Here is a 13,492-nt window from a genome sequence, read left to right as displayed (position 1 = left end):
ACAAAATAAACCGACACGTGAAGATTTTCGACTTGTTTTTCATATGCATTTTTATGACCTTGTTCTTTATTTGAAAAATGTTTCAAACTTTTTCTTCACCAGAAGATTTTAGGAATTCAGACCGATGATTATTATCTGATTTTACCGAAAGGGTAATAATTATGTAATCTCTCTTGCAAAACATCGCATTGTAGTGACTAGTTATGTAATACACACACATGAACACCCTGTCACTATCACTTTACTACACAAAAACCCAACAGATATCGCAACTCTTCATACAAGCCAAGTATATTATCGCCTGAAAAATAATAATTTTTAATTTATACTTATATAATGACCAGAACACCCTTCGCATCTGAAAGCCGCTTCAATTCATCCCGAGGACGCAACCGTCATTCCCCCCTAGTGACGTAAATACGACGTCGTTGGCCCATGGGTCAACACTCAACAGACGCCAAATTATGTTCGTTGGATATAAATTAGGTTTAAATTAAACCCCCAATAACGGATTCAATTTTTCCCCTTTCTATATATACATTCGCAGGACTCTCACAGAGACTGTAAGCTTTCAAGTCAAGATGTTAGGGCTTTTTTAGCTAAATCTTGTGTGTAGATGTTTGTATAATTTTTTTGATTGATTTTGGTTTGCTTTTGGTGTAAATATACATACATAATAATTTGTTGGATATTCGATTTGGGAAACCCTAATTTGGGTGAAGGTTTTCTTTTTTAGCTGAGAGATCTGGTCTCATAGAGATAAGGAAAGATTTGATTTGATTTGATTCGATTCCAATGGAGGATCACGAGGAGGATGATTTGCAAAAGGCGTTACGGATGAGCATGCAACATGAACCGCCAGAGCCGAAGAGGAGCAAAGCGAGGGACGACAGCGCTGAGACTCCTTTGGAAGAGTCGCCGGAGGTGAAGAATCGGAGGTTGCAAAGGGAGCTGATGGCGGCAGCAGCTGAAAAGCGTATGATGGCGGCATCGGCAGCTATGCCCACGACTGCTACTATTACTAGTGCGCCTAAGGATGTTCCTTCTTCCTCGGAGGCTTCATCGTCAAGAGTGGATAAAACTGTGGCGATAGTGAAGGAAGACAAGTTTTTGGGGAAAGAGTTATCATCGGATGAAGCACAACAGCTATTCTCAATGGTGTTCGGAAATGAAGTTTCAAAGGGAATACTTGCGCAGTGGAGCAATCAGGGAATCAGGTATGGCGATTGGTTATATAATGCAATCGAACATTTACTGCTTTCCTATCGATCTCGCAGTTTATGTAGTGCATAGTTTAGTTAGCAATTATTTTTGTAACCTTAGTTTGTATAATCTAATCGGACATATAAAACCCATGCTTAATGCCTATATATCAGTTGAGAATTGAATCAAAACTTTTATCAGCTTAGAATTAGATCAATCTAGAGGTAAAGCTTTCATTTTGAGACATTAAAATTATGGAGATTGAAGGATTCTTAGAATGAGACTCTTCTTTGAGTTCATTGATGCAGCATTGCATCCCTATTATTAGCTCCATGCTACTCCAAGAAGCATGTAAGAAATGACAATTAGATTTATCTTACACGGTTGAAGGTGTTCTCGCATGACTTCCAAGTTTTCAATGTGACCATAGAAATTAATGTTACGCATGATGAATTTCTAGAGTGCTTTAAAAACAATTAAGACATCGAAACTAATTCACGCTAAAGAATTTATCTCATTTAATGATTTAAACAATGCATTTGAATAAAAAATTCGCGTCCATTTTTGTTAAAGGAGAGTTAATGTGCCATATACTTGAATAAGGAGGACATCTCCCAGACGTCACCTTAGCAATAACAAATTAACAATGCAGCAGCATAACTTTTAGTTTTATGTGTGTATACGTTACATATTTGCTGAAAGAGTATAATAAACAAATAAATGAAAGTATGTTGTTTATTGCATCTATCCTTTCACTTTATGCTATGTAAAACCTTGCTCCTTTCTTATTCTAGAGAATAAATATAATTTGCTTGTAGGTTTAGTCCTGATGAAGAAACATCAATGGGATTAGTTCAGCATGAAGGTGGGCCATGTGGTGTCTTAGCAGCTATACAAGTAAATTTCTTGCATTTATGTCGTTATAAATTATATATTCTTTAAAAAAAATTATTGGTAGTTAGTTGAAACTTGTCTCAATCTTAAAAACAGAAACTAAATTAAACTAAAAAACATTATTACATATTTGAACCACAGTGCAAAACATGACACCAGTTTTTACACATAAAGATTGAATTCATGACAACTTCGACAATTCCTACATCTCAATTTTTTATTTTTTTATTTTCATTTTGCAGGCATTTGTTCTTAAATACCTCCTGTTTTTCCCACAAGAATTAGTAAAAGGTGTTCAAAATACACCAATGAAATCAATTTCAAGAAGACTGCAGGAAAATCAAGATTCTGTGTCAAATATATTTGGCTCTCTAACCGAAGAAACAAAATCAAGGTGATCTTTTTTCTTTGCAAATGACGTAAATGCCCTTTATCATCTTTGTACCGATGTCAATGTGAGGGGTTATTGGTAATTTTCACTCTTAAACTAAAATGTTCTGAAAGACATTTATACTTTACTTGTAGAGCCTTGGTGAGGAGCATGGGTGAAATATTGTTCTTATGTGGAAATAATAACAGTGCAACAATCGCTTCTCTGAAAATTTTTGACCAGAACATTGAGGGTGAAGATGAAAAGGCAAAAGATGAGGTAAGGTCACTTTCGTAATTTCCGTTATATTGACTTTTTTAAATATTGATTTTAAGATGATATGATTTTATTTAACAGATTGTTGCAAGATCACTTGAAGGTCTTTCACTTGAATCCGGTGTTGATTTGCAAAAAGTTTTGACAGTGACCACATTCACATCTCCTGCAAGTGCAATGCAGAGGCTGGAATCAATGATTCCAATCTTCCGTAGTCGTATGGGGGCACTCCTATTCCTACTTTCTGCTTTGCTTTCTCGGGGATTGGTATGTTAGTTAATTATTCCTATTTCACTCTTCATTCTCTTTCCTTCATGTTTGGTATGATGGAATCAAGGATGGAATGGAATGGTTGATTCCATTGGAATACACAGAAAAAAAAAAAAAAAAAAAAAAAAAAAAAAAAACTCTTCTTTCTTTCTTTTTTCTATTCAACTTCGATATGATGATGTTAGTTAAATTGCAATTCTATTTTCTAAAATAACTAGAAAATATATTTTTTCTTTTATAAATATTAATCTCTCATTTTTTTTTTTCAGGAAACAGTTCAATCTGACAGGGATGACCCTAGCCAACCTTTAGTTACAGCTCCATTTGGACATGCTTCACAGGTATTATTCACATACCATTTTTTTTCCTTAGTATTGTGATAATAATTATTTATTGGGTTAAATATGTATTTATGCAACAAAATTTTACATTTTTTTTTCCAATTTATGCAACAAAGTTTGTTTTTAGTCGAAATATGCAACCGCTTTTTATTCCAGAAATGCTTATCTATGCAACAAGTTTTCATTTTTTATTTAGATTTATTCAATAATGTTTTAATTTTTTTACAAATTTTTGCAAACATTGTTTCACTTCTTTACCAATTTTATACAACATTTCCACCTTTTCTTATCAATTCATACAACAATATTTCACTTCATTTTACCAATTTATATGCAACAACATTTCACTTTTTTACCAATTTATGCGAATAACATTTTGCTTTTTTACCAATTTGTCACAGTATTTAACTTTTTTACCCATTTATGCAATCCGCATTTCACTTTTTTACCAATTTATACAATAGTTGCCACTTTATGTAAGCAAAATTGCACCTTTTTACTAATCCATGCAAACAATATTTCATATTCTTCCAATTTATACAATAGTTACCATTTTTTATGCAAACAGTATTTCAGTTTTTTACTAATTTACACCATAGTCCACCTTTTTTTAACCAATTTCTCACTTTTACCCCAATATATGCAAAAGAAACAAATTACACACAACCATATAAAAAATCTCATCATTACTATTATTAATCATCACTTAACATTTCTCATGTATAATTACAACATAGTAAAAAAATTAAAAATCATCTACACATCCTTAACAAATCAATATTTTATGTCTTGGGAAATCGTCAGAAAAGTCCCAATATTTTCGAAAAGTTTCACTTTCGTCCTTTTTTTTTTCATTGAAAAGTCCCGATTATTTGATTTTACACAGTAGTATGTCATTTCCTATTAAAAGAAAAAAACGACTTTTTTGTTAATTTGAGCCAAAATGAAATAATCAGGACTTTTATGTCCCCAAAAAAAAATTGGGACTAAAGTGAAACTTTTCCGAAAATATTGAGACTTTTCTGACAATTTCCCTTTATGTCTTCCCTTCAGGAAATTGTTAACCTCCTACTCTCGGGAATGGCAGTTGCCAACGTATTCGATGGAAAAATGGATTTAGGCGGCGGAATGTTTGTCAAAGGAATCTTGACTCCCGTAGAAGTCGGATTCCTCACATTACTAGAATCCCTCAATTTTTGCAAAGTCGGCCAATCCTTAAAATCCCCAAAATGGCCAATCTGGGTAGTGGGAAGTGAATCCCACTACACCGTCTTATTCGCCCTGGACCCTCAGGTCCAGGCCGAAAACGAATTCGAAAACCGCGAAACCACAATCCGGCGAGCCTTCGACTCCCAAGACCAGTCCGGCGGCGGTGGATTCATCTCCGTCGACGGATTCCGGCAAGTCCTCCGGGAAACAAACGTGAACCTCCCGCCGGAAAAAATGGAGGCGTTGTGTTCTTCGGGGTTTATTGTTTGGAGTGAGTTTTGGCAAGTGCTTTTGGATTTGGATAAAGGGTTTGGTGGGTTGAAGGATTCCACAGGGTTGATGGGTAAAAAGGTCTTTTCCTTGTGGCATTTTAATGGGATTGCTAAAGCGGTTTCCGGGAGTGAGGTTGGCGTGCAACGGCCGAGGTTGACTAAGTTGAGGGTTTCGGTCCCGCCGCGGTGGACGCCGGAGGAGTTTATGGCGGGTGGTGGTGGCGGTAGTGGTGGTGGTGATGAGGTGGTGGAGGTGGAGAAACCGGAGCGGACTCAGCATGCTCCGTTGGTGGATTGTGTTAGGACGCGGTGGGCGAGGGCGGTTTGTAATTGGGAAGGGGACCCACCGAGTATTGTTTGAATGTGATTCGTGTTTTTTTTTTTCTTTTTTTTTTTTTTTAATTAATTCAAGAGAAATCGAACACATAAAGGTGGTGGTGGTGGTGGTGGATTCTGTTATTTGCTTGTAATCGGAAGGTAATGATGCTTTGTTGAGTTGTATGTTATGCATTGGAAGTTGTATGTTGGTTCGGATTTGAGTTTTATCAAAGTTTACTTTCATATGTGATGTTTCATTTGGTTGTTGGAATCACATTTAGAGGTGGTGGGATTTGGGAACAACTCACAAAATCCAACCATTTCTTGTAAAATATGATGATTTCATGCTCTTTCGTTGATTAATTGGTTTTAAGATTTGGGATGTTATAAAAAATGATGCTATAATACCCGATTTTTGGAAAATAGCAACTTAAAAATTACTTACATAAGTGTATTTTATGTAAGTAACTATCAAAGGGTAACCAAATTATCAATTATAACTAACTTTTTAAAAAACTGTGTAGATAAGCTTTTCGAAAGATTTTTAAATTTTTTTTAAATATAACCTTAATTAATTATATAAAAAGTATTCTTGTAAATGCTTTTTTATATTGTTTTGTATTTTTCAGCTAGTTTTTTTTTTTTTTTTATCAAACATCATTTTTTATCAGCTAACTTATAAACTAGAAGCTAGCTTTTCAGTTAACAGTTAGTATCTCAAACATAACATTAATACCATCTACAACAAAACTACTAATAACCAAAAGGTAACTATATTACTTATATAACCTTATTTAACCAATGACTTAACAATTAAAGAAACCATACATGTTATACATTGATTTTGTCTTCACAACTCCATTCTTTCTTTTGCTTATGTAATTTATCAATTATCCTCCATGTAACCGAATCCGGTTCCACTCCATTCTTCCTCATTTCCCCCAAAATCTGATACACTTCTTTTTTTAAACCCAACTTACAACCACCTTCAATCAAAATATTATAATTCACAACATTTGTCCTAACCCCACAATCCACCAATTCATAAACAAAATCACAAGCTTCATTAAACTTCCCGGATCCACAAAGCCCTTTAATCATAGCCGAATACACAAAATTATCATGAACCCCCGAAGGCCAAATTACATCATCCCAAAACACCTTCGCTTCATCTACACAATCACATTTGCATAATCCATCAATCATTATTGCATGTGTAGTACTATCAGCAACCAGGCCCCACATGTTTGTCCCAACAGTAAGAATGTCATAATCAGTACCAGTCTTAAGTTCAAATCTAGATATCACATTTTTACTATTATCAATCAGTTTGTCAGTATCAGTACCAGTATCTGTACCAAAACCCATAGAGTTAAACACTTCCATGGCTTCTTTCACAAGACCGAGGTTAAACAAACCACGAAGAACAACATTATATGTTATGACACTCGGGTGAAAACCCTTTTCGGGCATAACTTTATATAAAATGTTAAAAGCTTCTTTTAATCTTCCAAATGTTAATAAACCACTTATAATTGTAGTAAATGTCACATTATCAGGAGTGCAAAAGTTAAACTTTCCAATTAACATATCTTCTAAAACCTTCATTGCATCTTCAAGTTTTCCCATTTTACAAAATCCATTGATAATTGTGTTGAGAGTAATTATGTCAGGGTGACATTTTGTCTCGAGCATGATGAGAAGGGTGTTTAGAAGCTCGGTTGAAGAATCTTTATTCATTTGACATAAAGATTGTATGTAAATATTGTAAATTCTAACCTTGTCTACCCCTTTTTTGTTTAACATAATGTCAAGAAGCTTCTTTGCTTTTATAAGATTGTGTTCTTGTAAACAAAGACATTGTATGAGAATCTTGTAAGTGTTTTCAGATGGTGTGTAGTTAAATTCGATCCCTTGTTCTAATAATTGATATGCTCTAAGGTATCCACCATTTTTGGTAAGTCCATGGATGATTGAGTTGTAGGAAACTAAGCTTGGGATATAATTTCGTTTCATCATGATGTAAACTATTCTTGAAGCACCATGATGTCTTCCATGGAGACAAAGTGAGTCTATCATTTGGGCATAAGCAAAAGCATTGTTCACGTTGTTCTCTTGTGGCATCTGTTCAGCGATTTCAAAAACTGATTTGAACATTCCTTCTTGACATAAAGCATGAATTAGATTCGAAAAAGCAGCATGATTGACAATGTGATCATGATTTTCATTAGCCATTGTTGTCCATAGTTTTTGAAGCAATGAGGTGTAGAGTTCGATATTCCTTACATGAAGAGCTCCACGGATTAAGACACTGTATGTTAGTGAGTTAGGCTTTACCCCAGATTCAGACATTTCATCGAGCAGCTTATGTGCAAATCCCAGTTCCCCAATTCTGGAATAGCCATTGATCAAAGTAGTGTAGGAAACCTCATTAGGAAGATGGCCTAAACTCTTCATATGAAAGAACAAAACATGTGCTGAATGAACGTATGAAAACGAACAAAGCTGATTGATCAAACGGTTAAAATTCATCAACGATGGGACAAAATGAGGTTTCACAGCGATAATTCTATGCACAAGACGCAATGTGACATGGGGATTTTTCCCCCAATCTAATAACCTTGCAATGATCACGTTACACGTCCGTTCATCTGGTATGATAAAACCATTACCTGAAGAGCAAGAAAGAGATGAGAGAAAACGACGGTGAGCTTCAGCAAACCTGTTGGAATCACAGAGAGCGTGGATTATGCTGCTGAGGTTGAGCGAATCGAGGTGGTATCCATGGATGCAAAGCTTGTCAACAAGGGTGATTGCTTCATCGACATTGCGATCGATTGCACAAAGCTTGTGGATTCTTCTGGTCCAATAAGACCTGTTAGTAATGCTTTCTTCAAGGTGTTGTTCTTTCCTTTCTTCATCACACGAAGTAGTATGCGTGAAAAAGAGAGCAAAATTCGAACGATTGCAGAAATTTGATCTAATTGCTTTACTTCGTAACTGGAATTTGGGTGGAAACATACTCTCTGGGTTTCGTTTTTTGGGTTTATTCAGAACTCTCGAGTGCCATAACTATAAAACTGACACTTAAATATCAATTTTTTTTAATAAAATATGCTGTTTTTTAAAATCGGGTAAGATTCGACAGATAATAGACGTTATATATGTGACTAGGATATCAACATTGTAATAGCAATAGTAGATTAGGGAACATTTGGTTCCTACCATCGATTTAAGAGAAATTTGGTACCTGGTATCGGTATTGCGACTGTTACCGGTACTAGTATCGGTTCTGGTTCTGATCCTCGTATCTCTCTCTCATATGAGTTTGAAATGAGCTGATTTGTTAGGCATGTTTTCTTCTATGTTGGCTACAAGTTAGACTATGAAATCACATTAAATAGATTAGTATTGGTTGAGTGATGGCACTTTAAATAAGGGATGTTATTGTTTTTTTCTAGCAATTTTAAGTTTATGTTGAATTTTTCATAATCTTTGGACTGTTATATCTCTTTCATATGATCTCGGAATGAATTGTTTACTTCGTGCATATTCTCTGTTGGCTACATGTTAGGCTCTATAATCACCTTAATTATTTAACATTGGATGAGTTATGCTATTATCTTTTGGCTCCTGGCTATAGGATTCCTGAGGGTGATTATGGTAAAACTAATGAAACTCGTTAGTTTTGGTAACCCTAAATCCTCATTAAAATCCGGATTACCCTGAATTGCTTCCAAAACAACTCATGATGACCCAACCTTAATGAAACCTTAATCTCGTTTATTATATAAATGGTTCTTCCTTCTCAGAAGAAACACAAGAATTTATTTAGCTCTCGTTTTCTTCAAACTTTCACAGAATCTTTCTAGCAATTTGGCTTTCGATTTTTGTGCCTAGTACCATAAGTGTCCATGCGGATAATCCTAGGATAGATTTCTTGCAACCCAGACATATGTTAGAAATATTAGTTCGGAAAATGTTCTCACGATACAATCTAGATCTCCACCACAAACCAAAATTTCCTAACAAAAACTCTAGTATTAAGCATTATACACCACAATGTGTATGACATGTTCATGAAACTAAGAAAAAAATCATCATAAGTGGAAGATTACATGTTAGATGGATGCATATAAGTTTTTTGGATCATCTATCAGAAATAATAACAAATATCTAAACTTTGCAACTATTGTCTCATATATGCTTCATTCAATTGAAAAGGATATTATTTATCTAGTGAAACATATATGATTAGATATTCAAAATAGTCTAAGTTTTGATGTTTCCTATAAGGCATGAAATGGTAGGAGAAAGTCATTTGACATATTTGAAGTAATTTCATGCAAATGTATAAGAATTAAAAGAAATGTTGGGTTATTGATAGCACCACATAAAATCTAAAGTTTGTTAAATACATGAAAAAAATAAAAATCAATTATGAAGCTTGCATAATTTAAAGCAAATTAAGAGTATTCGATAGTGTCTTGTATATGATGAAAGTCATCCATCAGGTTTCTTGACAACAAATATCCCTCAGTATGAACAATGTATTGCAAGGAGCAAGACAATTATCAATTAGGATGTGTATTGATCTTACATTTAGGAGAAATGTACAACCTTTTAGAAAATACTATGATATCACAATGAATTGCAATACACCTCTATCATCAAGCACGTGACATCTCTTTGTTAAACAAAAAATGCATGCAGAAAGCCATAATATAACCAATTTTGATCAAAATGAAGGTGTCTATAGAATTGTTACAAAGTTACAGATAAATAACACTAGAGGAATCACATTATCCATTACTCTCAACACACATGAGCATATGGTAAGTGATAAATGAAAAGATTTCCTTGTTTTCATGTTGTTGTAGTTTCTAGTTATAGAATGGATAGCCTTCTTTCTATTGTAAATATTTTGTACACTATATATATATATATATATATATATATATATATATATATATATATATATATATATATATATATATATATATATATATATGTCCCACTTTCTCATGTTGAATATTGGTTGGAGTGAGATTATAAGATTAAAACAGATAACTCAAAACTTTGTGTTCATTGAGGTCTTAGATGTACAAACAAATTTTGTAACAAAATGAACACTCGTCATCCTAACTAACTTCATAGATATGAAATATGTGTCACCAACCTAATCATAATAAAAGAAATTGTTCAAATTCTTAACCAAGATTTAATGCAATACGAACTATGTAATTTTTTTTCATTAATGTTGTAATTTAGTGTTTTATTTGTATTGTAATTATGTGCTTAATTATATGAATTGTAATATCTGTTCTAATAAATCTTGTAATCTCATTTTAATATTGATATCTATTTGAAGGTTTAATGATATAACTTATTAAAAATAATATATAATTTATAACCTGTTTTTACAAATAGTTTAAAAACAACCTACTTCTATTAAAAAGATGTAGATAAAAAAAAGACAAAAATTGAAAGGCTACAAACTATTTTTGAAACTAACCTGTTTTTACAATTAGTTTAAAAACAACCTACTTCTATTAAAAACAATAATAATAATGATAATAATAAAAAAAATTCATGGTTTGGAGCACTTATAATCTATAAGAGGAGGACTTATAATGTTTCCATGTACATATAATGATATAATCTATATAGTATATATTTTTCTAAATGAATAAGGAATTTCTGAATTCATAAATCAAAAATCTAAAAGATAACTGAGAGACAAGAAGTCGCTTGTTTTATTATATTAGCTATCAAAAACATGAAGCCTTAATTATAAAAGACCTAAATTAAGCAACATCAAGTGTGTTTTATTCATGGGTTCAAACAGTGAACCACCACACCATTCAACTTCCAAAGATTCAACAATCCTCACGAATAACCAAACAACACATAGAAATACTTAAAAACCCCATAACTCAACACACATTTACGCACTATAGTAATTCTAGTTTTTAGGAATCAAGCCATGACTTAATTTTCTTCACTTGATTGATTCCAATCCCGAATGTTTTAGCCAACACATCATTAGGCACATCGGGATACGATCCAAACAAAGCATTTGGCACCCTTTGGATACCTGGAAACTGGCTGTTGAAGGCAGCTATGGCTACAGCACTTTCATTCCCTCTGTTTATCTGGAAATGAATCAACCCTTTAGGGAGTACGAATAGTTCACCACCCTTAACTGGCTTATAGTAAAGTTTGTTTTCTGTTGTTATGAATGCGACTTCCAATTCACCTTCTAATACAAAAAATATCTCACTGGCTCGTGGGTGGAGGTGTGGTGGATTCAGGCCTCCCGGAGCAAAGTCAATACGTGATACCGCCATCCCCAAGGTGTTCAGGCCGGTGATGTTTAGGACAGTGATTAGAGTCGGAGTTGCTCCAAATGCGTTGTCGGTTGATCTTGGATACGATAACCCAGAGAAGAAGAAATCATCAGATGATGCATGTTTTTTGCATAGGAATCCATTCAGTTTTATTATGTCGTCTGCATGTTTCATAGATGTACAACATTACTTTGTTACAATTTCACATCCTTAAACCCTAAAGAAGTTAAGCATATATATATCTATAGATAGATACAAAGTATTAAAAATGAAATCTTTGTAGGAATTCGAATTACCATTGGTAAAATCTGCAGCACAGACATCTTGAAGCATATCAGGATCTGTCGAGACATAGGAAGCAAAGAAGATGACCATCATCATACAAATCGTGGATAAGTAATTTGTAGTAGCCATGATGACAAAGGTTGAATATAATTAAGGAGAGAAAATGAGAGCAATGATTTATATTAGTTTTTCTTGTTTAAATTAGAAAAGTGTTATATGAACATCTAAATATACAAGTATATACATATATAGCAACTAATATTAATTTTACATTACGTTAGATCAGTTTTTTTCTCAAACTTTTAATCAAATAACAACAAATTGCATTGCTAATTAACGTGCGAATTTTGATTTTAGAAATCTTTCTAACGATAATACTTTGTGTTATTTTTAAGAAAATTGTTATTAATTTATCAAAAATTATTTCACAATTGGCTAAATTTTTTGATATTATTTAACTTTACGTTTTTGCTAAAATAGAGCGATAGTTTCCCATATCTTTTCATTAATTTATTTGATTTAGCAATACTTTTCTTTGTTAATAATCTTAATTTTTATAGTATTTCGTTGCTAAAGAAACAAGTAAGCGATGTATACACAGACGAATAGTGTTTCTTTTCTAATGGATTGACCCTTATATGAATTATTTTATGCATGTATATAGCCTTGAAAATCTAGATGTGGTCTTCAATAAAAATATATGTTATAGCTATATTAATGATTTTAAATAAGTAATGATAAAAATATTTATTATAGCTTATTTGCAAATTTGTTATAATACCACTCGGCCTTGTATTCATCCTAGCGTATTGATGTTGGAATCAAATAAATAGAAAACAAGACAAATAACGAGATTGATGATATATAGATTCAGTTTGTGATCGATTCAATAAGGTTTTAAATTTCGGCCTTCCTTTGTTGGTAAATTTTCATTAAGTTTGTCAATTACAATTACTGTGAATTTCAGCGTAACAGTAATTGCATTTTGGCCTTCCACATCTACGATTTCCATGTAGAAGGTCAGTTCATTCCTTATGTGTCTTCTTCCCATTCCACAGTCCAGTACTTCTTATAATTTTAAAAAGGATTAGCTAGAAAAATAGAAATTTGTTTCATGACTTACTCCAACTTAATTATATGTATACTGAATACCTATAAGGAGATAACTCTAAAAATCTATTCTATTAAGTAAGGGTGAACATTTAGACCAGCCGGATTAGATACGGTTTTAGAGAATCAATTGGATCTTGGACCGAACCTAGTGGCACATACTGGTTTTGGTATCAGTTCGGATTCTTGGACCTGTTGGACCAATACAATATTCGTTGCGTATGGTATAAGTCATTGAAGCAGTAGCGAAAAACTTTAAGCATTAATACTTAGACTTCGGGAAACTATAACTCATTCAATGTGAAACCAAAAATGTTGAAATTTTAGCCTAAATTGAAGTACAAACTATAAACTACATGTTGTAAAAAATCTCGTTTTAATCTGACTTCAAACGAATAAATTATGCAATTTTTAAAAGTTTTATATAATACAGATTAAAGCTGAAAAACTTTCAGCTTTGATACCCCGACTTCAGAGACTGTAACACATTCAATATGGAACCAAAAATGATGAAACTATAGCCTAAACCGAAATACAAATTATAAACTACATTGTGAAAAAGATCTCATATCAATCTTACTTCAAACGAATTAG

General features: G+C 33.1%; 3 protein-coding genes across 3 annotated transcripts; 1 reads left to right on the top strand and 2 right to left on the bottom strand.

Annotated features, from left to right (window-relative positions):
* Window positions 1–499: 499 nt before the first annotated feature.
* On the top strand, window positions 500–5,398 carry LOC145000799 (ubiquitin interaction motif-containing protein). The gene is made up of 7 exons (XM_078960083.1): window positions 500–1,217; window positions 2,022–2,100; window positions 2,340–2,491; window positions 2,623–2,746; window positions 2,825–3,010; window positions 3,283–3,354; window positions 4,408–5,398. The coding sequence occupies exons 1-7, from the start codon at window positions 796–798 to the stop codon at window positions 5,194–5,196; spliced, it is 1,824 nt and encodes a 607-aa protein (XP_078816209.1). The 5' UTR covers window positions 500–795; the 3' UTR covers window positions 5,197–5,398.
* A 521-nt stretch (window positions 5,399–5,919) lies between these two features.
* Window positions 5,920–8,332, bottom strand: LOC144999918 (Pentatricopeptide repeat (PPR) superfamily protein). The gene has a single exon (XM_078959070.1). The coding sequence runs from the start codon at window positions 8,172–8,174 to the stop codon at window positions 5,985–5,987; it is 2,190 nt and encodes a 729-aa protein (XP_078815196.1). The 5' UTR covers window positions 8,175–8,332; the 3' UTR covers window positions 5,920–5,984.
* A 2,793-nt stretch (window positions 8,333–11,125) lies between these two features.
* LOC145003070 (germin-like protein 1-1) lies at window positions 11,126–11,917 on the bottom strand. Its single transcript, XM_078962221.1, has 2 exons — window positions 11,800–11,917; window positions 11,126–11,664 (listed from the first exon to the last, which is right to left on the bottom strand). The coding sequence occupies exons 1-2, from the start codon at window positions 11,915–11,917 to the stop codon at window positions 11,126–11,128; spliced, it is 657 nt and encodes a 218-aa protein (XP_078818347.1).
* Between the last annotated feature and the right edge of the window lie 1,575 nt (window positions 11,918–13,492).

This window comes from Lactuca saligna, chromosome 6 (assembly GCF_052625555.1).
Source record: "Lactuca saligna cultivar CGN05327 chromosome 6, ASM5262555v1, whole genome shotgun sequence".
In the NCBI taxonomy this organism is placed as follows: Eukaryota; Viridiplantae; Streptophyta; class Magnoliopsida; order Asterales; family Asteraceae; genus Lactuca; species Lactuca saligna.
The sequence above is the reverse complement of the archived record's forward strand: the minus strand, read 5'-3'. Positions and strand labels throughout refer to the sequence as shown.

Bases quoted from the DNA above. Each gene is read 5' to 3' on its own strand.
- LOC145000799 (XM_078960083.1), top strand. From the start codon at position 796: ATGGAGGATCACGAGGAGGATGATTTGCAAAAGGCGTTACGGATGAGC. The intron at 2,747-2,824 runs GTAAGGTCACTT...TTTATTTAACAG, and splicing joins ATGAAAAGGCAAAAGATGAG to ATTGTTGCAAGATCACTTGA. The intron at 3,011-3,282 runs GTATGTTAGTTA...TTTTTTTTTCAG, and splicing joins CTTTGCTTTCTCGGGGATTG to GAAACAGTTCAATCTGACAG.
- LOC145003070 (XM_078962221.1), bottom strand. From the start codon at position 11,917: ATGGCTACTACAAATTACTTATCCACGATTTGTATGATGATGGTCATC. The intron at 11,665-11,799 runs GTAATTCGAATT...TGAAACATGCAG, and splicing joins TGCTGCAGATTTTACCAATG to ACGACATAATAAAACTGAAT.
- LOC144999918 (XM_078959070.1), bottom strand. From the start codon at position 8,174: ATGTTTCCACCCAAATTCCAGTTACGAAGTAAAGCAATTAGATCAAAT.